General features: G+C 42.0%; 1 protein-coding gene across 2 annotated transcripts in view; it reads left to right on the top strand.

The window, feature by feature from the left end:
• LOC109916054 (glutathione hydrolase 7) overlaps positions 1-24,460 on the top strand; it is a 71,715-nt gene that overhangs the window by 20,586 nt on the left and 26,669 nt on the right. For both annotated transcript variants that reach the window (XM_048608457.1, XM_048608456.1), the window contains exons 2-9: positions 5,194-5,420; positions 6,487-6,638; positions 7,610-7,727; positions 12,863-12,930; positions 14,685-14,758; positions 18,231-18,424; positions 22,054-22,141; positions 23,231-23,358. In XM_048608457.1, the coding sequence (XP_048464414.1) occupies positions 5,194-5,420; positions 6,487-6,638; positions 7,610-7,727; positions 12,863-12,930; positions 14,685-14,758; positions 18,231-18,424; positions 22,054-22,141; positions 23,231-23,358 (1,049 nt within the window). The remainder of the gene's footprint in view (positions 1-5,193; positions 5,421-6,486; positions 6,639-7,609; positions 7,728-12,862; positions 12,931-14,684; positions 14,759-18,230; positions 18,425-22,053; positions 22,142-23,230; positions 23,359-24,460) is intronic.

Here is a 24,460-nt window from a genome sequence, read left to right as displayed (position 1 = left end):
CTCCTGCAGTGCCACAACGATGCCACCCGAAGGTTGCAGGAACAGCAACTCATATTCCGCTTGGGAACCCTGCAGCCCAATGGTATCAATGTGGATTTCACAAGTTTCAAAATCTCCCCTCCCACTACCGCATCCCAAAACCAGTCCAGCTCGTCCCTGCCTCCCTAACCTGTTCTTCCTCCCACCTATCCCCTCCTCCCACCTCAAGCCGCACCTCCATCTCCTACCGACCAACCTCATCCCGCCCCCTTGACCTGTCCGTCCTCCCTGGACTGACCTATCCCCTTCCTAACTCCCTACCTACACTCACCTTTACTGGCTCCATCCCCGCCTCTTCGACCTGTTTGTTTCCTCTCCACCTATCCTCTCCTCTATCCCTCTTCTATCCGCCTCCCACTCTCTCCCTATTTATTTCAGAACCCCCTTCCCCTCCCCCTTTTCTGATGAAGGGTCTAGGCCCGAAACGTCAGCCTCTCTGCTCCTATGATGCTGCTTGGCCTGCTGTGTTCATCCAGCCCTGCACCTTGTTGTCTCAGTCTCTGCATACTCTGTTTACTCCTTTTCCCCCACCCTGTCATCAGCATAAACACCACCCTTTCCCAGCTATTGTTAGTTCTGACAAAGCAACACTTGACTCTTTATTTTCTCAACAGGTGCTGTCAAGCCTGCTGTGTTCCTATAGTATACTGCTTTTGTTTCAGATTTTAGAAATACGTTAATGCAAGCTTTTCTTTTAATTCATTCATCGGCATAGTGTCATATAGCATGGAAACAGACCCTTTCGTCTAACCAGTCCATACCAACCATAATCCCAAACTAAATTAGTCCCACCCGCCTATACTTGGCCCATACCCCTCTAAACCTTTCCTATTCATGAACTTACCCAAACATCTTTTAAATGTTTTAACTGTGTCCATATCCACCACTTCCTCAGGCTCTGAGGAAGGGTCACCAGACCAGAAACGTTAACTCTGTTTTTCCTTCATAGATGCTGCCAGACCTGCTGAGCTTTTCCAGCAACTTCTGTTTTGTTTCCTTGTTTTACTTCCTCAGGAAGTTCATTCCACACATGAACCACTCTGTGTTTAAAAAAAAAAGTTGCCTGTCACACCCCTTTTAAATCTTTCTCCTCTCACCTCAAACATATGGTCCCTAGTCTTAAAACCCCCCACCCTAGGGGAAAAGACACCTGCCATTCACCTTATCTATACTGTTAGAGCTCATATTTGCCAATGAGAGTCCGATGGTAGGAAGTCAGGTAACCTTTATTATGATTTACAGCACACTGGCACACACAAAGTTTCAGAATATCTTAATTTATACACTTTAAAGCACACATGCCCCACCCACTTCCCTTTGATTACTATTGGTCAGCCGTGCCAGGTTACCCCTCTGTAATTGGCTGTCAGGTACCGCATCTTAACATTTGCCTGCACCATGTTAACTGCCAGTTAATTAGATATTTGCCTACTACTTCAGGATCTTTTACATTTTTCATAACAGGGAATACAAAAGAATATTGCTTTTTGATCTGTTCCAACAAAGTTATGTTAGAATTCTTCAGCTAACAAGTTGTGTTTTAATGTATTTATTCAATCCACAGTCCAATGTCTGCTAATCTCTGTCATTCCTCCCCGTAATGATGAGGGGGTGGGGCACTTTTGCTGTCTGAAACTGGTTTGAATCTTTTCCTCTAATGCTTTTGGTGATTTTTTTTGTATATAAGTGGATCTATAACTATTTTGGAATCTATATCTATGATTATATGAAGGATCTTAACTAAAACCTACTCTAAATGTTGTGATAGATTGATTAAATAATTCAAGAGAAGGAACTAATTAGTGTGAACTGTTCTTATCTATCTCATTTAAGCAATCTTGATTATACAGAGTTATTATTGTTCTACTTGCAGAGACTATATTAAGCAAATATTTTCCCACACGCTCTAACTACTGTCAGCTATGTTCTGCAGCGTTAGCCCTGGGCAGCTGTCAGTCGTTTTGTGCATGGGCAGCCACAACATATGCCCCTCCTGACTGTAAAAATCTCTATAATGTCACCCCTCAACCTCCTACGCTCCGGTGAAAAAAGTCACAGCCAATCCAGCCTCTCCTTATAACGCAAACCGTCCATTCCTGGCAACATCCTGGTAAATATTTTCTGAACCCTCTCCAGCTTAATAATATCCTTCCCACAACAGGGCGACCAGAACCGGACACAGTACTCCGGAAGGGGCCTCACCAACGTCCTGTAAAACCATTTATTATCGGCGCCTAGTTGTCTTTGAGAAGGTGGTGGTGAGCCTTCGCCTTGAATCTCTGCACTTATTGTGCTCTACTGTTTATTGTTTGTAGCAATTTACTACAAATTTGGTGTGGCTCGCTACACCATTTCAGAGGGCAGCTTCACAGCAATGCTACCTGAGTCACACATCAGTCATAGCAGGTAATCACAGTAGTTTTCCTTCCTTCAAAGACGATTAATAGACCAGTTGGAATTTCGCAACAATCTGCTTGTTTCATTTGCCAGGATATTTTCATCCTGAGAAGTTGCAGAAAATGTGGTGGGAAGGGTATATAATTTATTGGTTGTCATGGGGAGATTGCCATCCCCTTCCTGCCACCTCAGATAGAAAGTTCTAGGTGGAAAGATCCCTGGTGATCCAACTCCTGGCCGACAATATCCAAAGCCAACAGGGTAACAGCAGCAACTGTTACAGACACCAATAGGGAGTACAATATGTTTCATTAATAAGTCATATAACAAACCAGTTACAAATAATATGCACAACCTGCACACAGTGTTACCCGTGTCTAGCCAAGTTGATCAGTCTTGGACTCATCAGTTCTGTCAGTGAGTCAGCGTTCTTCTTTGGGGTTTGGTTCCTGGGGTTCTTGTTCACGATTGTTCCGAGAGTCCCACCGTTGTACCCCTGCCTCTGCGAATTGTGTCAACTTGTCTCCTCTGATCGAAAGGGCCCCAACTCTGTCTAGTGTGACTAATTATCTCCTGATACAATTATCACCTTCTTAAACTCATTAACCCACTAGAACGCACTAACTGCGTTAATCATGTATTACAAAGTTGACAAGGTGAAATAGGTAAGTCTTATACTGAGATCCACAAAAGTAACACTAAGTTCACTCTCAACGCTATGGTTGACTTTTCTGAACTGCTATTTAAGGCTCTTAAGTGGCCAATTGATAGCCCAAAAAGACTTCAACTTGCCGTTGTCCCATTTATCTGTCTTCCTAGCAGGTGACTCAAGTGGAGACCAGGTATTGAAATTGGTGTGTGGGGAAGGGGTGTTGGCCTCCATTTGGGGTCAGCGATACACATCAGGGCAGTGGATGCTGAAAGTCAACTCCTACTCTTTTCCTCAGAACTCCCCCCCCTTCTCCTTGTAACCCCCACCTGAGATCCCCTAAAATTAATCCCCTTCACCTCCTTATCATTGCACCCCTTCATGTTTTCACAGCATGGGCCTTCAGAGGTCTCCTGGTCTTGGGAACTGTTTCCAGCCTCTGATTGGCTAGCAGCCAGAGGTGGATGGGGTTGGGGTGATTGCAGAACACAGGACATCAGTGACAACACTCCTGATTTGATGGTCAGCACTTTATGTTCCTAATTGTTGCTTGATCCATCAATCTTAGTGTTGAGGACAAGGAGTCAGTCACCCCTCAAGTCATCTGCACCCACACTTAATGCAGAGAGCATTAAAAACCCCAGCCTTAAGACTAAAGGCACTGACCTAGTTATTAATGAGATCAAAACAATAAATATGTTTAAAAAATATTAAGCTGTATCGGTGTAACATACAGGGCTAAGCAATCTACTTTAAGTACAAATGAATACAAATTAATTTGGTTAATTGTTTACTCATAATTTAATTGATATTCAATAATTTAATTAATTAATAATTTACAAATTATTAAACACTACTAAAACTTCATGAAATAAACCGTCTTCTGACAAAAGGTTCTTTTTTAAAAACATTCACTCATAAGATGTGGACTTGTCTCTTATGGCACTTGAACAGAACAGCTTTAAACTTGCTAGGCCATTTCAAAATCAACCATGTGTAGAGGCTGTTCAGCCCATCATGTTTGCACCTACTCTGAACCAAGAGCAAATCTTGATACTGAGATGGACACACTCAAGATATGGAGCTGAGATAGAGGGACCAATATGCCTATAGCATTAAATTAAAACATGAATTCTGAGACTTATGGACGCCTTGAGCTGAATCTTTCACTCTTACTGGTGGCAAGGGCAGTTAGTTGGGCAGGGAGGTGACGTACTTGAACCCTTCCATCTCCACCAGAATGAAGTTCTGGACAGGACAGCCCATGATTGACCTTCCTGCCCCACTGCCAACTAAGCCCCTTAATTGGCCAATTAATAATCATCTATGGGCAATATCCGACCCTGCGAAGGTTAACCCAGCTGCAAGCCACCCTCCTGCTAGGCCTTAGGCTTAAAACTGTGCGACCAGCTGGTAATCTTCGGTGTGTGTTGGGTGGTGTGATTTGAACAAAGGCATTCAATCTCTGATCAAGGGATTGGTTGTACAGGAGGGGTGGGTCAATGAAAACCACTCTCTGTTCTCATTTCCCACCTCCTTACCCTCCACCTGATCCCATGTGCACATACATATGCACACGCCCGCACACAGACACACGCATGTGCACAGACACACGTGTGCACCCTCACACATGCACACGCACACACACACACGTGCTCACACACACACACACACACACAGACACAGACATGCACACAAACACACGCAGACACACCCACACACCACTTAACCCTGGCCCCTCCCCTATTCTGGGACTCCCAACGATCTGTGCTTCTGGCAGTTGCCATTGCTGCCTATGGTGGCCAAAGTAGATCTGCACAAGTTTCTGATTGGTTAGTAGCTCCCATTGGGCAAGACCTGTGCCACAGGGATCTTTGATTCAGGGGTAAAGTCCACTGGTGACCTATCCACTACCTGATTATCTTGTAGTCCAGGGGCCTTCCCGAAAAGAGGCAAAGCCAGCATCGCAGCAGCGAGCTGGCGAGAGTCCCAGCACGAGAACAGAATTCTGCCCTCTCACTTGCACATACCTGCTGCACATTGTAGAAATCCAAGAATCACCAATTGTGACAAACCAAAACTAAACCTTTCCATAATTGTATTTGTAGATCCGGACCTGTTCTTGAAATCAGCTCGCCTTCAACGCCTACCCTCCTCCTCCTCTGAGATGGGTAGTCAGGAGATGTCTCCCCTGCGTGTGACCAACAAGGACCCTTTCTCTGGTGACTGCGCCTGTCGCCAGGATGGTCTGACTGTTATCATCACTGCCTGCTTAACATTTGCGACTGGAGTCACTGTGGCCTTGATTATGCAGATCTACTTTGGAGACCCACAGGTACATGTTCTACCAGTCACTGTGTTAAGAAAAGGTTCACTCAAAAGGTTTTACCTGCCCTGCAAACTAAAAGAGAGGGACTTTCTTTAAGTTGGCACTTTTCCTGACCTTTGGACATCCCAGAGTACTTTAAGGCCAGTTAAGTCCTTTTGAAATGTGGTCACGATTATAGTGTTGAAAACAAGGCAGCCAAATTGCACATAGAAAGATCCCACAAGCTGCAGTTTGATAATAAGCAAATTGTCTGTTTTACTGGTTGAAGATTGAACATTGGTTAGCACACCAGGAAGAAACCACTTATTTCTCCTTGCAGTAGGGCCATGGGGATTCTTTTGTGGTCATCTGAGGGAGCTGACCATGCCTTGGTTTAACATGTCTTCCAATAATTTGTCGGCCCCTCCGACCTTGCCACACCCTCTGTGCCCCCCTCTAAATACTGCACCGGAATGTCAGCCTCAGTCGTGAGCTCAAATGTCCTGAAAGAAGGACGCAAGCCTTCTGACTCTGAGGCAAGGCTCCAACCATAGTGCCAGAGCTGACTCTGAGGAAGTGAAGTGCAGTCCTCCCTCACCTACACTCCCTGCAACATAAATCTCTGCTGCCTCTGTTGTTTCCCTCTGATCTACTCTCTTGCTGTGTCCTTGCTGCTGTCATATCCCTAGAACAGTATATCCATTGCCATGTGAGATGGACGCATCTCAACGTTCCTTGCTTGTTTGTGGTTATAAATTTATGTATTTAAGCACTCAAGAGGGTGCAAGTTATTTATACTGAATGAAGGAACAGGTCAGGTATGGTCCACAGTGCTGGCACATACTGAAAGGGGAAACGTCCCTAAGCTAGCAATACCCCAGGAAATAAAGTCAGGTCATAACTCGGACAAAACCTCAATATCTTTACTGGGGTACTGGAAGCCCTGTGGATAGGGTGTTTTCAAGATTTTTTAATCTGTATTCCCATTTGGAATGAAGCAGTGATGGCAATATTGCAGAAACGTAATGAACAGCGATCATAAACAAGGGACGTTTTGCATCTGTGACTCTACATTCACTCTTGTTCCATGTAGATCTTTCACCAAGGTGCAGTAGTTACAGATGTGGCCCATTGCTCCACAGTTGGTACCGAAATACTGAATCGTGATGGCTCTTCGGTGGATGCAGCTATTGTGTCCGCATTATGCTTAGGAATAGTCCACCCCCACAGCTCTGGAATTGGAGGGTAGGTGTTGTAGGTATTAAGGAATCGCTAATGAAAAGTATTCATGTTTATTTACAAACTTGTTACCATTTTACAAAGGGTCACATGTCCTTACATCCCTTCTCCACCCAGTTGGATGTTTTCTCCAATAAGGGTGCCATTTAAATGAAAGTTGTAATTTTTTTTGTGAAGCGAAACAAATATCAGCCCAGATCCTAACAGGCCCAAAACGGCGCATCATTATTGACACTATATTCTTGTAAATCTCAATCGCAGCACAGAGATGTTTGTTGTGGGATGAATTCACCAGTGACCTAGGGGCTGATGGTTTATAAGTTGAGAGTTCTCAGTACCTTGTCGTATGTCTATGAAACACGGATGACTTACAGTATCAAGAAAACAAGCTCAACAATTTTTGTCTTAGTTGTCTGGGTATCTCCTGCTTGGACAAAATCATAAACATGCCAGTCCTGTCAAAGACAGAGTTCCCAAGTTTATTAGCACTCACTGAACAGAGGTGGCTTCATTATCTGGGGCATGTTTGCAGGTTGGAGGAAGGGCTTACTCTAAGGTGAGGCAGTTGGAGTCACTCAGCCCAAAACGATGCTGGCAAGCGTGACATTAAGGCCATAAACGTCGATTCTTACAGGTGGGAGTCTGTAGCTGATGACTGGGGGAGATGGCAGCGCCTCCTGTGGGCAGGTGTGACCAGCTTGGCAACAGCGAAAAGAACTACCTGCATCAACAACTGGTAGCTTCATGTGTGGAACATGTGGCAAAGCCTGACTTTTAAAGATTGGCCACTTCAGCTGTCAGCAAAAAAAATGTGCCATGTGAAGACACCCATCTGGAAAGGATTGCGTCCTGCATGTCCGTTACCTTTAGTAGATGAAAGGGTGCTGAGAATGATAGAGAATATATATCTGTGTGCACGTTTATATATATAGCTCACTCTTTGACAGTATGACCTTTCTTGTTGTCCTTTCTTCCAGGGGTGGTGTCATGTTAGTTCATGATATCAGGAAGAATGAAAGCTTCATCATTGATTTCCGAGAGACAGCTCCAGCAGAGGTTGAGGAACAGATGTTTGCACATAATTGGAAGGACAAGGTCAGTACTTCTTTCTGTTTATTTATCTGAGGAGTGACAGAGTTCCATAAGTTACAAAGTCTTTTCGTGAATTTAATATACGCATGGTATAATCAAACTATAAATAGCACACAAAGGGAAAGCTCATGACATTTTATAATAAATGTGAATACTGTTATGGTAGTGGTCTTTTAAAGACTTTGGAGTGATTGTTACTGCCCAAATATGAACCATCCAAGGCAAGAGTCCTACGCTCAGGGTTGTAAGCCTTGGTCAAGGGCAGAGTCAGTGAATTTTTGGTGCTGCTGGCAGAGGAGTTAGACCCTTCAGGCAGAGCACTACTTACAGATAGAGGATTCTTCCCGAAGTGGACTTTTGGTTGTTTAAGAACACAGGAGGAAGGCAAAGGGAAACCACCTCATATCCTTTTAGCCCTAGTCATGTTTCCTATTGAAGTTAATAAATGGAAGCTCTTTACAAGCTGCTGAAGTGGAAAACACAAGACTGAAGCTTGGAGAACTGAACATAGGACTTGTTCTTGGTTAGATCTGTGCTGTTAACAATGCTGAAACTATCGAAAACGGTGGTAGAAGAAAAGATGAACAGTTGAGAGATTGCAATAAATGGTGTACCACAAAAGATAGCAGTAATGTTAAGTCTGGAAATTTGAACAATACCATTTTAAGACTGTTTGCATTCATATGGCATTTGCAATTTGCTTCAGTCATGAGCCCGACCAAAGTTATTAAGTTTGTACAAAGTCTTGGTAGACAATCTATGCTTCAATCTGAGGGTTAGTGGAAACACACCATGGTGCACCAGCCTTCATTAAATCACCATATTTTGTGATATTATGACTTCTGATTAATAGACAATATCCTGAAACTGTTGTGTCTTTGGTGGCTAATGGACACCGTGTCTGATGCATTACATCTGTGTGTAGCTTTAGATTTTTCATCTTGGTGGTAATCACACAGACATGGTTTGTCATGAGAGAAGGCAATCTTTGAAAGGGATTACTAGCCGTCTTTTTATTTTATTTGGAGAAATACATTAGAAGTGCTACTCAATGGGATCTTCTTCTCATGAAAGGATTACTTTTGAAATTTTCATCTTCAACTCGGACTAATGTCATTAAACTTTTTCGTACAAAGAGTCACCAATATAAGGGGTGCACTCCAGTGTCAACACAATGAGCTGAATGGCCTCCTGCACTGTAATAGTTCTGAGATTAACTCGAGGATGGAGAAGTGAAGCTGACATTTTCAGAATGCAAGATAAAATTGGACTCTATAGTGGGGTACTTCAAGGATTTTTCTCAATGGAAGACCAGAGATTGGTCAAAATCCTTCGTCTCATCGACTTGAAATCTTGTATGATCAAAGAAATTTTGATTGCAACATTCAATTTCTGCTTTGCTTTCCTTTTAATCCTAGCAAAATTATAAACTGTGATTCTCCCTAATATGGTTATTTCAAGGTATTCATTACATTTAGGAATTTTTACATGACTTTTACTTCCTGTAGTCCAAATGCTACTTATAACAATGCTCTTTCTAACTTTCTGTAGCTGTCTTGGTTCTGACACAGAGCTGTACACAACAGGGAAATCTCATGTTTGATATCCAGTTTATAATGAGTTACCTACTAGAGAACGAATGAAGCCATTTCATTGGCCTCTTCATCATTGAGAAAAATAATATGTGCTAGTGTTTCTGTGACTGATCATTCACTTGGGCAATGCCCATTCATGGCATGATTGTCTACTCCTCTGTATGGTGTTACTAGTACACACAGGGCAAAGGCAGAATTGGGCTTGGTTCTAATGTCTTTTCTCCATCAAACACAGGCTAAATGACTTGCTCTAACTTAGGATGCAAGCTGGCTCATGAAAGGTTAGATTCAAGTGCAGAAGTGTCTTTGGAACAATATTGCAATTACTAAAGGGGTTAAAATAATTTTCTTGGTAAACTATCTTTCTTTGACACTTGTTCATTATTCATTTTGTTCAGGTTCAAGACCATCCACTGTTTCACCTGTGATCTGAAAGGTGGCTTGCTTGCAGCCACTTTGCTTTCAGTTAGTGACAACTACCCACCCTTTGGCCCCCTGTGTCCAGCCTGACTGTATACCCTGTCCCAACCCAAGTTCTAGGCATTCTGGATGCCCTGTAATGTCTCACCCAAGGAGCTGCTGTTCACATGTGGGACTTGCCAAAAAGTGTCAGCAGGCTGTTCAACAGAACTTGACGCAATCCCACACACACGTTCATTGCCAGCACTGCTTGCTGGTTGCTGATAAGATGGGAAATGTTACCCAGTATGATTCCCCTTTCTCCCTGTGAGGTAAAACTCAACCCCTTGCACTCAAGTGTCAGCTCTCAGCAAAGGTTAAGGAATTTGTATGTAATATCTGTTTTATCTATTAATGTTACTCTCTCTAATACTTTCCAGAAGTTTCTTTTCTATCCCTTTAGCCATACTTGATTTACCTTGTCATCAATAACTCCTGAGTTATTTTCTATTTGTCCCTGGGATGGAAGCTCTGTTGTTAAGGCCAAATTTATTGCCCTACCCTAATTACAAGAATACAGATTAGCAGCAGGAGTATGCCAGTCAGCCCTTCAAGTCTGCTCCTACCATTCAATAAAATCATGGCTAATCTGATTACTTCACCTTCCTGCTTAATCTCGATAACCTTTCACCCCTTGCTTATGAAGAATCTATTCACCTCTGATTTCAGGATGTGTGACTTGGAGGGGAACTTGCAGGTGGTGATGCATCTGCTGTCCTTAATGATCTCACTAGTAGAGGTTACACGTTTGTTAGGTGCTGTCAAAGGAACCATGGAGTCATAGATTCAGACAGCCATACAGCACGAAAACAGACCCTTTGATCCAACCAGTCCATGCCGACCATAATCCCAAATTAAACTAGTCCCAGCTGCCTTCATTTGCCCATATCCCTCCAAATGTTTCTTATTCATGAACTTGTCCAAATGCTTTTTAAACATTGTAACTGTACCCACATCCACCACTTCCTTTGGAAGTTCACTCACACACAAACCACTCTCTGTGTAAAAAAAGTTGCCCCTCATGTCTTTTTTAAATCTTTCTTCTCAGCTTAAAAATATGTACCCCAGTCTTGAAATCCTCAACCTTTGGGAAAAAACACCTGCCATTCACCTTATCTGTACCCCTCATGATTTTATAAACCTCTATATCGTAACCCCTCAACCTCCTACGCTCCAGTGGGAAAAGTCCCAGCCTATCCAGTCTCTCCTTATAACTCAAGCCCTCTATTCCTAGCAACATCCTGGTAAATCTTTTCTGAACCCTGTCCAGCTTAATAATATCTTTCCTATAACTGGGCGACCAGAACTGGACACAGTACCGCAGAAGAGGTGGGTTGCTGCAATGCACCTTATAGATGGTACACACTGCTAGCACTGTGTGTCGGTGGTGGAAGGAGTGAATATTGAAGGTGGTGGATGGGGTTTTGCTCGAACAGGCTGCTTTGTCTTGGATGGTGTTGCAATAGTTGAGTTGTACTCATCCATGTTGACCTGTACTTGATAGATTGTGTTTAGTTTTGTTGGGGGGTGAGGAGGTGAGTTACTCATTGCAGAATTTCCAGTCTCAAAATGATATCGTTAGCAACTCCTTTATCTATCCAACTGCTCTTCTGTCTCTTTGGGCTCTATCCTATCGTTTACCCTCTACCCCATCCCCCTCTCTATTTTCTGCATATAAACCGACATTTTCCCAGCTACCGTCAGTTCTGAGGAAGGGTCACTGGACCCGAAACGTTAACTCTGATTTTTTTTCCATGGATGCTGCCAGACCTGCTGAGCTTTTCCAGCAACTTCTATTTTTGTTCGAAACGATATTGCTTGCTTCATAGCCGAGATCAATCTGGGGAAAGCTACCTGCTCACCCTCTAAAGGATCATGCTTGACAAGGCAATGACCACATAAGGGGAATGGAATCAGCATGAAAGGAAATACAAAACACTTCCGTTCCTTCAAACTGATTATTCTGAAATGGATATAAGAGTAAACCCATGGTCATAATGTCACTTTATTCTTTTATTGCTATTTTTAATGTCTTTAAATAATAAAACCTCGTCTTCAGAAAAATCACCTGAATGTATGGCATTGGATTTTACTGTTAGGTCACTTAGTACAATACTTAACGTGATGCTTTACTGGACTCATCCTGGGATATGGGGGTAATCCTATGAGGAAAGGTAGGACAGACTGGGCTTTTACCCATTGAAGTTTAGAAAAATGAGAGATAAACACATTGAAACATGCAAGATGGTCTGGCAGTGTGACTACTGGGAAAATAAATCCTATTGGGGAGCTGGCCAAGAAAAAGAGGTTTCGTATTTAAGATGAAGATTAATAGAAATATTTCCTCTCAGATGGTCATTAATCAATGGAATTCTCTTCCCCAGGTAGTTGTGAAAGCAGAGTCTTTACATTTACTCAAGATAGAGTCAGTTAGATTTTTGATAGACAGGGGAGCCGAGGGCTAAGGGAGAGACTGGAAATTGGAGGTGAGACCAAGACTGGATCAGCCATGATCTTACTGAATGACACAGTAGGCTTAAAGGCTAATGCCTACATTCCTGTGAACAGTGCTGGATAATTTGGCTTCTACCAATAATCTAAAATGTTGGAATTTGAGTTTAAATGATGTTGTTTTTCATTTACAACTGGGGCAGAAATTTACAGGGAGGCCAACTCGACCATTGGAAGGTACTGTCTCCACCATGCCCCCAACCACCTCCATCGCCACCACCACCGCTTCCCAACTACAGGCAGGCTACATTGGTTAATTGCTTGACTCCTGCTCCAGGAGGCCTGGCAAAAACCTCCCTGGCGGGATTACAGGATCTCCAGCTCCTGACTTTGTTTCCAAGAACAGCCTGCAGAAACCATGGAACAAATCACCACATGGTCTGCTGATGCTCCTCATGCTGGTGAGAATTGTCGATAGCAGATATGGAGATGTCTGAGAGGACTGAAAGTGCCCAACAATTTGGGGAGAATCGAATATTTCAGGGAGAAGTCTGAACAGAAGATTTGTATTAGGAGAACTCCACTACATATATATGTATATATAGATGATGTCTTCTTTCCTTCTCTATGCAGCCTGGTCTCTTGGTAGCTGTCCCAGGAATGATGCAAGGATTGCATCAGGCCCATCAACTCTATGGCAGGTAAACCGAGAACATTGTTATACAAGTTTCTGCTCCATGATCAAATCAATTTGTTTTTGAATTGGATCAAAATGCTTGATTTTTCTTAATTACAATTGAAATATTGAACCTTGGCACCTTGTGGTAGCAATCCTGTGGAAATCTGTTATTCTTTTCTACGAAAATAATTATATTGAAGGAGCTGCTTTTCCTTTGGCGAGTTGAGAGTGTATCTTGCAACTGTTGGCCTAAAGCTTAAAGTGCTAGTGGAAAACAGGCATTAGTTTAAAAAGTCACAGCCCAGGTTGAGTGGCTGAATCTGACAGAATCCAGAGTTTGTGATGGCCTGAAAAGACACACTGTGGAGTTGATTTTCAGGTTCTAACTGCAAAATGACTAGTGTGGCTCTATAATAACACATTTTTTAAACATAAAAGAGGCATGACACATGACATAGATGCAATTTTCAGGGCTATTTTGCGAAAGTCAACACTGGCTTATTGAGTCTTTTTCTTTGAATAAGTTGTATCCTTCAATGTGCATCCCTAACTAACTGAAAATATTGTCTAAATACTTTGCTAAAAGATCAAAAAGAGAAGCTGTATCAAGATTGCTTTTTAGAAACGCTTTCTGTTATGTCACCCTAACAAGCGTTAACACAAGAAAAAGGAAGGATCAAATAGCTTGCCCAGGTCTACATTTCCAATTATTCTGTACGTTCGTCTTGAATTCATTCTTGGAGGCATGCACCGGACTGTCTGATGTGATTTGCCTATTTCACACATCAGCTACTTCTCTGGTTCAAAATGACCAGTGTGCCAAATCCCAGGCACTTTTGTCTGTGGATTTGTGCCCAACAGGAACTGAAAATTGACCACTCAGAATAATTTACTCCAGTCTTTGGAAAGAGAGGGAGAAAAAAAGTGCAGATTTTTTAGCATTGGCTGTTATAACCGTAGCATTGCTGAAAAGCAAAACTGACAAAGGAATTTGGAGATTGAAAGGCCATAATCTCCTTGTGAATACTTTTTACATGGCTTTGTAACAACGGTTGCAACTTCTCCAACTGAAATAATCCAATGGGATTGGGTTTAATTCACTGAAATTTAATTAACAGAATGAAAAAGAATGTCTTCCTACCCCCTCCCCTCACCCAATCTCATAATTGTGTAAAATTTGGAACTCTGGAATTGAAATAAAGTAGAAAAGTGAGTGCGCGCGTACTAAACAGTAGAATGCTAAATGAGCAGTCACAGATTAAGCTACTTCAAATGAAGCTCCATTTTAATTTTCTAACTGGAGAACCCTGCTCAAGTGCAATTTCCAAACATTATGGTGAAGTGAATGCTTGAATAATAAGATTTATCCCCTAAACAAAATCTGTAGTTATTTTTGCGCTATCAAATTGCTCGTGTCATTACTCACAATCATAGGAGCAGTAGGAGTCCATTTCGCCCCTTGAGCCTGCTCAATTATTAGATTAAGGCTGTTCTGCGACCTAATTCTACATTCCTTAATCCCCTGGTGAATAAAATAATTAGTTAGCAAAAGCTTTTCATTTACAAAAGGCAGCGATGCATTTAGGAGGCAATCTTTAGAACTCATTTCGCAGGGTGCAGCTATCTTGTGATCATTTACATGTGAAAGCTGAATAGGGAGTGTTCACATTGCAATTTGTGGCGATTAAATATTGACTAAAATATTGTAACATGAGGAAGCGCATACCCTGTTCAAGAGAGTGATGAGAATTTCCTGTTATTTTCTCATTTCTCCAGAATCTCCTGGTCTGAGTTGATGGCTGCAGCAGCGAAAATTGCACGAGAAGGTTTTAATGTGACTCAAGAACTTGGTAGGTGCAATAACACTTCTTACAAGATATGAAATTCAATGGACAAGGTTCTTATGACCGCTCTCCTAGAAACAAATTAGAAAGAGAGTCTGATTGATTTTATCGTCACTTGTACCAAAATACAGTGAAAATCTTTGTTTATGAGCGGTGCAGGCAGATCACAGCAAGCAAAGGATGTACAGACCAAAAAGACTTAGAGGTATATAGGTTACATTGCAGGTTACATTATTTGAGGCTAGAGTCCATTCAACGATCAGAAAGAAGCTGTTCCTGAACCTGCTTATGCGTGTGTTCAGATTTCTGTATCGGAAGAGGTTATGGGAGATAATTACCAGGGTGCAATGGGTCTTTGATGTTGGCAGCCTTTCTGCGGCAGCGAGCCATGTAAATAGAATCCATGGGATGGAAGGTTGGCTTCCGTGATGGTCTGAGCTGTGCACACCCCTTTCTGTAGTTTGAATGCATCTTGGCCATCTAAGCTCCTCTATACACTACGGGTGATCTAGCAGATATAGATACAAGGTGACAACATTTCTAAAAGGTGGAAGAAGACAGAGAATCCCCGATGTGTAAAACTTTGTGAAACTCCTGAAAAGTACTTAAGTGTTTTGAGCATATTTCTAATCGGCTCAAAATATTCCCCCACCCCCGAAGGCTCGTCCGGAGACTTCTTGAAGTATGCTTTTTAGTATTTGGGGACTTTTATTTGTCTCACTCACTCACTCCGTCTGCACATCACAAGTGTGAGAGAGAGTGGGACAGCAGATTCGCAAAGAGAGTGTGTGTGTTAGAGAGAGAGAGAGCAACCTCATAAAAGTCAGGAGAGAGCGGGACAGTAGTTTCATAAAAAGCGTGAGAGAGAGCAGGACAGCAGCTTCTTAAAGAGAAGAGCAGGGGTGTGTGAGAAGGACAGTGGAAGATAAAAACCTGTTCCTACCCATCAGACCCAAAGTGCAACATCTGCAGAAAAACAGATAGGAGATTTGTGTGTATTTCTTCAGTGTCCCTTTTGACTAAATGAATGGTTTAAATCAGAAAACATTATTGCAACTGGAGAGTACATTTAAGAAATTAACTTCAATTAATTTGGATGTATATAAATGAAATAGAATAGGCATAGCTGGGCAGGCAATGTGTTGCAGCTGCAGTATGTAGGAGCTGGTGAACACCAGTGCAATCCATGGTGACCACATCTATTGCATGTGTTGAGGAACTTTGGCTCAGATTTGTGTAGAAGAACGAAGATCCAGTTGTCATGGTCCATGTATGTACAGTGACATAGGTAGGACTAGGATAGAGATTCCCATGAGGAATTTTGAGCAGCTTGGAGCTAAATTTTAAAAAGTAGAGCCACAAAGGTATTAATCTCAGGATTATTACCTGGGCCACGTGAAAATAAGTAAATAAGAATAAATAAGGTTAGATGTAAATGTGTGGATCAGAAATTGACGTGGGAGAAATGGGTTTCAATTCATGGGGCACTGGTACTAGCACTGAGGAGAGAAAGAGCTGGTCCATGGTGATGAGCTTCATTTGAACCATGCTAGGACTGGTGTCCTTGTGAATCATATAACCAGGAGCATAGAGTAGATAGGGCTTTATATTCATTAGTGGAGGAGAAGGTTGAATTGAAGGGGAATTTAAAAAATCAAACAAAAACAAAAGAGCAGAGGTGCAAGATAGTGGAGAGGCAGACAATCATCAAAGTGTGACAGGAAGGGGTAGAAGATGCACATAGAATGCAGCAGAAATTAGAATTAGAGTAAGCGATAATAGTAAAAGTATAAATTTAAAGCTCTTTTTATCTGAATGCATTCAGTTTTTGTAACACGATAGACGAGTCAATGGCACAAATAGAAATATATGGACGTGACTTGGTAGCTATCACGGAGGCTGGTTACAGGGAGACATAAACTGGGAATTCGGTATTCAAGGGTATTTTGATATTCTGGAAGAATAGGCAAAAAGGAAGAGGAGGTGGGGTAGTTTTGTTAATGAATGAAGGAAGGAATCACTGCATTGGGAAGTAATGTTGCAATAGAGTGTAATATGGATTCAGTTTGGATGGAATTAAGGTTTAGCAAGGGAAAGAAGTCATAGCTGGGAGTCATCCCTTGGCCTTTGAAGAGCCTCACTGACAGACAAAGGAGGCTTGTAAGAAAGTCACTAAAATTTCTCACCAGTGATTTCAAATCTGCATATTGACTGGTCAAATCTGATGGTCAATGGTAACATGGAAGATGAATTTCTAGAATTAATTATGGTTAAGGATCCTACAGAGGGGTAACAACCACAATATGGTAGAATGTAAAAATTCAGTTTGAGGCAGAGCAACTTGGATCTCAAACCAGTGTCCTCAACTTGAATGAAGAAAATACTGTCCAAAGCAAGCTGGAAAACTAGACCAAGGGGAAGGTCAGTGGATGAGCAGTCACAGATGTTTAAACTGAGATTTCATAACATTCAGCAAAATTTATTCTGATTGAAAGGAAGGACTCGATGAGAAGGATGAATCAACTGTGGTTAACAAGGTGGTCAAGGAGAGTAGCCAATTGAAACCAAGGCGTACAAAGTCTCAATTATGAGTGGTAGGCGAGAGGATTGGGAATATTTTAGGAACCAGGAACCAGTGACCAAAAGGCTAATAAAGAGGGAGAAAATTGATTACGAAAGTAAATTGCCAAGAAACATAGAAACAGCAGCAAGGTTTTTCTGTGGAAATATTTCCAGAAAGAAAGTACCTAATGTGAGTGTGGCACTGCTGAAGAATACAGCTGAGGACTTAATAACGAGGAAGAGGGAAATAGTAGCTAATTATAGCAATGTTTTGCTTTAGGCTGCACAGCAGACTTGAAACATTTACTCTCTTTCTCTCTCCACGGATGCTGCCAGACCTGCTGAGTTTCTCCAGAATTTTCTGTTTTGGTTTCAGATTTCCAGCATTTTGCGTTTAGCTGATTTAGGAGACCTGGGCATGAGGACAAAACAGAATCGTAGATAACTGAGCACGTTAGCTGGAAAACTCTGAGCTGGGTAATCGTGAGATCTGAATCTAGGGGAGTCACTGAGAGATGATCTGGAATGGAGGGGTGGGGATGGGCAGGAAGAAATAGCCCATATCAGAAAGATCACATTGTTTTATATTTTCTGGTCATCTGCTTTTGAGAGAGCCACAAAGTGGCTGAGTTACCGAGCTAAAGAGAGAGCATGATTGAGGCGTGAAGTACAAAAGAAATGGTCTACAATGTTTCAAGTCAGACCCTCCTTTCTAGTTTATTAAATCAATCCAGCAAATGCCACAATTTGATTTTAGTGTATCCCCAGGTATCTCATTGTAAGGTATTAAAATGTCAATGCACATCTCTCTAATTAATGAAATCTCTCTTCTCTGAGAATGTTATAAAGTGAATCAGGTTGCTTTGGTGGTCTGATCTAATTGTGTAAATTTTTCTTTTGACTGAAACTATTCCAGCTAAAGCGATCAATCAAGTTAAGGACTCCAATATGTCAGATACTTTCCATGAAACCTTCCTGCCACAGGGGCAACCGTTACATCCAGGAGCTTTCATGAAACGTTTGGACTTGGCAGCAATTTTCAGCGCTGTTGGTTTCGGGGGCATTTCAGCATTTTACAGTGGAAATGTAACAGAGGAGATGGCTTCTGAGGTAAAGAGTTAATTTTGTCAATACAATAATTTTAAGCATGAGGATCTCTTGATTGGCTGCAGTAGAAATTAAAAATTCATTTTGTTTAATATTGGTGAAATAGTATGTAACAGGTACTTACTCAGCCGGTCAGAGTAGATTTATTTTTGGTTTTTGTTTCTGGTCTGTGGGCATTGCAGTATGGGCCAGCACTTATTACCCATTCCTACAGACCCTAGAGAAGGTGGTGATGAGCTGCCTTCCTAAACAGCCACCGTCCGTTTGGTGTAGGTAGACCCACAATGTCATTACAGAGGGGATTTGATGTTTATGACCCAGTGACACTGAAGTAATATCGATATATTTCCAGGTTGTGATGGTGAGTGGCTTGGAGGGGAACTTGCAGGTGGTCGTGTTCCCATGTATCTGCTGCCCTTGTCCTTCCAGATGGAAGTGGTCATTGGTTTTGAAGGTGCTATCTAAGGAAGCTTGGTGACTTTCTGCAGTGCACCTTGTAGACAGTACAGACTGCTGCTACTGTGCATCTGTGGTGGAGGGAGTGGATGTTTGTGGATGTGGTGCCAATTGAGTGGGCTCCTTTGACCTTGTGGTGTCAAACTTCTTATGTTGTTGAAGATGCACTCAACCAGGCAAACAAGGATTATTCCATCAAACTTCTGACTTGTGCCTTATGATACTAGACAGACTTTAGGGAGTTAGGAGGTGAGTTACTCATTGCAGGATTCCCTCCCCCTGACCTGCTGTTGGAGCCACTGTGTTTATATGGCTTGTCTAGTTCAGTTTCTGATCAATGGTAACCCCCAGGATATTGGGAGTTCGGAATCCGGCGATCATAATGCGTTGAATGTCAAGCGACAATGATTAAATTCTTTCTTATTTGAGACAGTCATTACCAGGCACTTGTTTGTATGCAAATGTACTTGCCACTTGTCAGCCCAAATCTGGATAATGTCCAGATATTGCTGTGTTTGGACTTCAGTATCTGAGGACCTGCAAATGATGCTGGACATTGTGCAATCAGATTGGTGAGGATGAGATATTACTGATGTAGGATTTCTATGGAATATATTCCTATGGACTGAATCAATGGGTAGAACCAACAACATAATACACTCAATGATTCACTATTGATCAGTTACTATTGGGTTTAGCTATTGGATAAATACTGCAACCGTTTGATTTCAAAGTGTTACTTCTACAGCCGGCAGTACACTTTTCAGTAAAGTACTTAAAACCATAAGACATGGGAGCAGAAGTAGGCCATTCAGCCCGTTGAGTCTGCTCTGCATTCAATGAGATCGTGTCTGATCTGATAATGACACCAAAGTCAGTGGCATTGTAGACAGTGAAGAAGGTTTTCTAAAATTATAAAGGGATCTTGATCGAATCGATCAATGGGCTGAAAAACAGCAGATTTGCATTTTGGTACAACAAACAAGGATAGGGCTGACACAATTAATGGTAGGGCCTTGGGTAGTGTTGTAGAACAGAGGAACCGAGGGGTGCAGGTATATAGTTCTTTAAAGTTTGTGTCACATGTAGACAGGATGGTTAAAAAGGCATTTGGCACACTTCCCTTCATTGCTCAGTCCTTTTGAGTATAGGAGTTCAGATGTTATGTTGAGGTTGTACAGGACAATGGTGAGGCCTCTTCTGGAATACTGTGCCCAGTTCTGGTCTCCCTGGAAGGTTATTATTAAGCTGGAGAGGGTTTAGAAAAGAGTTACCAGAATGTTGCTGGGTATAGAATGTTTGAGTAATAAGGAAATGCTGGATAGGCTGGGACTTTTTTTCACTGGCGCGTAGGAGGTTAAGAGGTGACCTTGGAGAAGTTTATAAAATAATGAGAGGTATAGATAGATTTGATGGTACTTGTATTTTTCTGAAGATTGGGAATTTCAAGACTAGGGGGCACATTTTTAATAAAAACAAAGTTGCTGGAAAAGCTCAGCAAGTCTGGCAGCATCTGTGAAAGAAGAAACAGAGTTAACGTTTTGTGTCCGGTGACCCTTCCTCTGTTCAGAACAGAGGAAGGGTCACCGGACCCAAAATGTTAACTCTGTTTTCTCCTTCACAGATGCTGCCAGACCTGCTGAGCTTTCCCAGCAACTTTGTTCTTGTTCCTGATTTACAGCACCCACAGTTCTTTCGGTTTTTATTGGGCACCTTTTTAAGATGAGAGGAGAGAGATGTAAAAAAGACATAAGAGGCAAATTTTTTACACAGAGGGTGGTTTGCATATGGAATGAACTTCCTGATGAAATGGTGGGTGCGAGTACAATTACCACTTCTAAAAAACATTTGGATGGATATATGATTAGGAAAGGTTTGGACGGATATGGGCCAGGAATATGCAGGTGGAACTAGTTTAGTTTGGGCTTATGTTCGGCATGGACCGATTGGATCGAAGGATCTGTTTCCGTGCTGTATGACTCTATGACTCCTCTTTCCTGCCTTTTCGCCATAATCCTTGATTCCCTTACTGATCAAAAATCTGTCTATTTCATCCTTGAATACTGGCCCTGCCTCAGCATCCCTCTGTGGTAAAGAATTCTACAGATTCACTACCCTCAGATGGAAGAAATTCCTCCCCATCTCTGTCTTAAATGTGCAATCCTTTATGCTGAGATTATGCGCTCTGGTCCTAGAAAGGAACAATGAGAATCCGCATCTACCCTATCAAGTCCCCAAAGAACTATGTATGTTTCCATAAGATCACCTGTCATTCTTCTTTATTCCAACAAGCACAGGTCCAAGGCGACCTTATGGAAGTTTACATAAAGCATGAGGATAGGGTGAATAGCCAAGGTCTTTTCCCCAAGGTAGAGAAGTCCAAAACTAGAGGGCATAGGTTTAAGGTGAGAGGGGTAAGAATTGAAAGGGACCTAAGGGACAACTTTTTCACGCAGAGGGTGGTGAGTGTATGGAATGAGCTGCCAGAGGAAGTGGTAGAGGCTGCAACAATTACAACATTTAAAAGACATCTAGATGGGTATATGAATAGGAAGGGTTTAGAGGGATATGGGCCAAATGCTGGCAAATGGGACAAGATTAATTTGTGTTATCTGGTCGGCATGGATGAGTTGAACCAAAATGTCTGTTTCTGTGCTGTACATCTCTATGACTCTATGACCTACTCAACCTCTCCTCATAAGACAATCTGTCCATAGCTGGGATCAGCCTAATGAACCTTGTGTGGACTGCTTTCAATACCAGTATATCTTTCCTTAGGTAAAGGGCCCCAAACTCTTCACTGTATTCCAGCTGTGGTTTGTCGAGTGCCTTGTACAGTTTCAGTAAAACTTCCTTACTTTTAACAAAAACAGAAATTGCTGGAAAAGCTCAGCAAGTCTGGTAGCAGACCTGCTCAGACCAGCTGAGATTTTTCAGCAATTTCTGTTTTTGTTTCTGATTTACAGCATCCACAGTTCTTTCAGTGTTCCTTACTTTTAAACTCCATTCCCTTTGAAATAAAGGCCAACATTCCTTTGTCTTCCCTATTACCCAATGAATTTGGATGAAAGCTTTTTTTATGATAGTTATGAATTTTTGTCTTCAGGGCTCATGACACCAATTTGGATATGGTGGAGCACTTAAAACTGACTCAATTTACTTTACTTTACCTCCAGGTTCAGAGTAGAGGTGGAGTGCTGTCTGTGGAGGATTTTGCTAATTACAGCGTGATTGTTGAGAAGCCTGTTGAAGGATCATACCAAGGTTTGAATAAATCTCTGTGAATAGGTTGGGAGGGGTAAATTAAATCTGAACCTAGAGTTCAGAAATATCTTGTCTCTGTATTTGAAGTGTGGGATCAGATTTCCCAAGGCACTATAGTGTTAGCTTGGATTAACTGTTGGCACCAATATCTCTGAGATTGTTGGGGAGAAAACACCACCTTGTGCCCATTATTTCTTGCTCTTTGGCTTGCTCAGATTCCGCCATCTGTAATGACAGAATTAGAGCCCGGGTCCCCAGGACATTATCTGCGTCTCAGGATTAACAGTCTAGCGAAAACATCACTAGGCCATCACCTCTACTGATTTCATTCAGTCAGTCATGATGTGAAGGTTTAATTACCAAGTTTCCGATGTATTTTCATCAGATACGTTCACTGCCACCCTCGCTTGGGGACTTGAAGGAGGCCACACAAGAGAATGTAGGAAGATTCTGCACATATCTATCTTTATGTGATAGAAATACCAATGTGAAAGGAAGATCACTTTTGTCATTCATTCAGGGAATGTGGGCATCATTATCTGGACCTGCATTTATTGCCCCTCCCTAATTGCCCAGAGGGCAGTTAGGAGTCAACCACATTGCTCTGGGTCTAGAGTCACATGTAGGCCAGACCAGGTAAGGATGTCAAGCTTTCTTCCCTAAAGGACATTAGTGAGCCAGATGGGTTTTTCCTGACAATCAACAATGATTTCATGGTCATCATTAGACTTTTAATTCCAGATTTTTATTAAAGTCAAATTCTACCATCTGCCATGGCAGCATTTGAATCCATGTTCCTGGAACATTACCTGTCTCTGGGTTAATAGTCTAGCAACAATACCACTAGGCCATCATCTCCCCCTCTCTAGTTTTTTTTATTTTTGTATGAGAAAACACTGTTGTCTGGCAGGTGGATTCTGATTATTGCATTATAATTATATTTTACATTACGACAATAGCTACACTTTAAAAGTAGTTCATTGGTTTTGAAGCACTTTGATACATCTGGTGGTGATGAATGGTGCTACATAAATGCAGCACTTCTGTTTTGTAACTGTAAACTACATTTTACGTTCTGCTGTTTTACAGGTCACTTTGTGCTGTCTGCTCCAGCCCCACATGCAGGACCTGCACTTATTGCAGCCCTCAACATTTTGGAAGGATTTAACATTACAGCGCAGGCAACCAGGAATCTAACCTATCACTTACTCACTGAGGTAGGAGTTGTAGAGTCCAGTATAGAATTGCTGTTCATCAGCTTTGAGAGTTTTTATAGAAATGCTAACATATAAAGAGGGGACCTGCTGATCTGTCAAAAATGAACAAAGTTTATCATCATGTTATATTGCACTTAGGACTTAATGTAAAAAGGTATGCTTAAAAATGTTTGCAAATTACATCGGAAAAGACCTTTTACTGTACTGATTTTTTTTTAAAAAATTCATTCATGTGACATGGGTGTTACTGGCAAGGCCAACATTTATTGCCCAGAGGGCGGTTAAGAGTCAACCACATTGCTGAGGGTTAGGAGTCACATGTAGGCCAGACCAGGTAAGGATGGCAGTTTCCTTCCTTAAAGGACATTAGTGAATGAAGTGGGTTTTCCTGACAGTCGACAGTACATTGATGATCATTGTTAGACTCTTAATTCCAGATATTTATTGAATTCAGATTCCACCATCTGTAATGACAGAATTCGAACCCAGGTCCCCAGAACATTACCTGCGCCTTGGGATTAACAGTCCAGCGAAAACACTACACGGCCATCATCTCTACTGATTTCAGTCAGTCATGATGTGAAGGTTTAATTACCAAGTTTCCAATGTATTTTCATCAGCCAAAGGATACATTCACTGCCAGCCTCGTTTAGGGACTTGAAGGAGGCCATACAAGGAAATATGGGGAGGGCCACCACAGAGATTCTGCACATAGCTGTCTTTAGTCCACAGCTGTTTTATACATATAGCTTATTTTACATTGCTGTGCAATTTCCTAGTGTTCAGAGATTCTAAGGGCCAGATTTTCCAGGGAGTGGCAATCTTACACAGATGGCCATCCCTGCCTTTTTTCAAAAATGAAAACATGGACCTCTGCATTTCTGCAAGGAAATTCTGCTAAGGTCTCTGTGGTGATTGGAATCAGGTGGATCTTGTTGACTGTGAGGTTCTTGATTGGGGTTGTTAACCTGGGCCAATCAGGAAGCCCAGTATAAACAGGGGATTTAGAATCTCCTCAGTGTTGGTGACTGACTCTGAGCTGGGCTGGCTACAGCCTGTGTACTGTGTACTGTGTACTGTGTACTGTGTACTGTGTACTGTG

Source organism: Rhincodon typus, chromosome 19 (genome assembly GCF_021869965.1).
Source record: "Rhincodon typus isolate 14 chromosome 19, sRhiTyp1.1, whole genome shotgun sequence".
Lineage (NCBI taxonomy): Eukaryota > Metazoa > Chordata > Chondrichthyes > Orectolobiformes > Rhincodontidae > Rhincodon > Rhincodon typus.
This window is presented reverse-complemented; position numbering and strand designations above follow the sequence as displayed.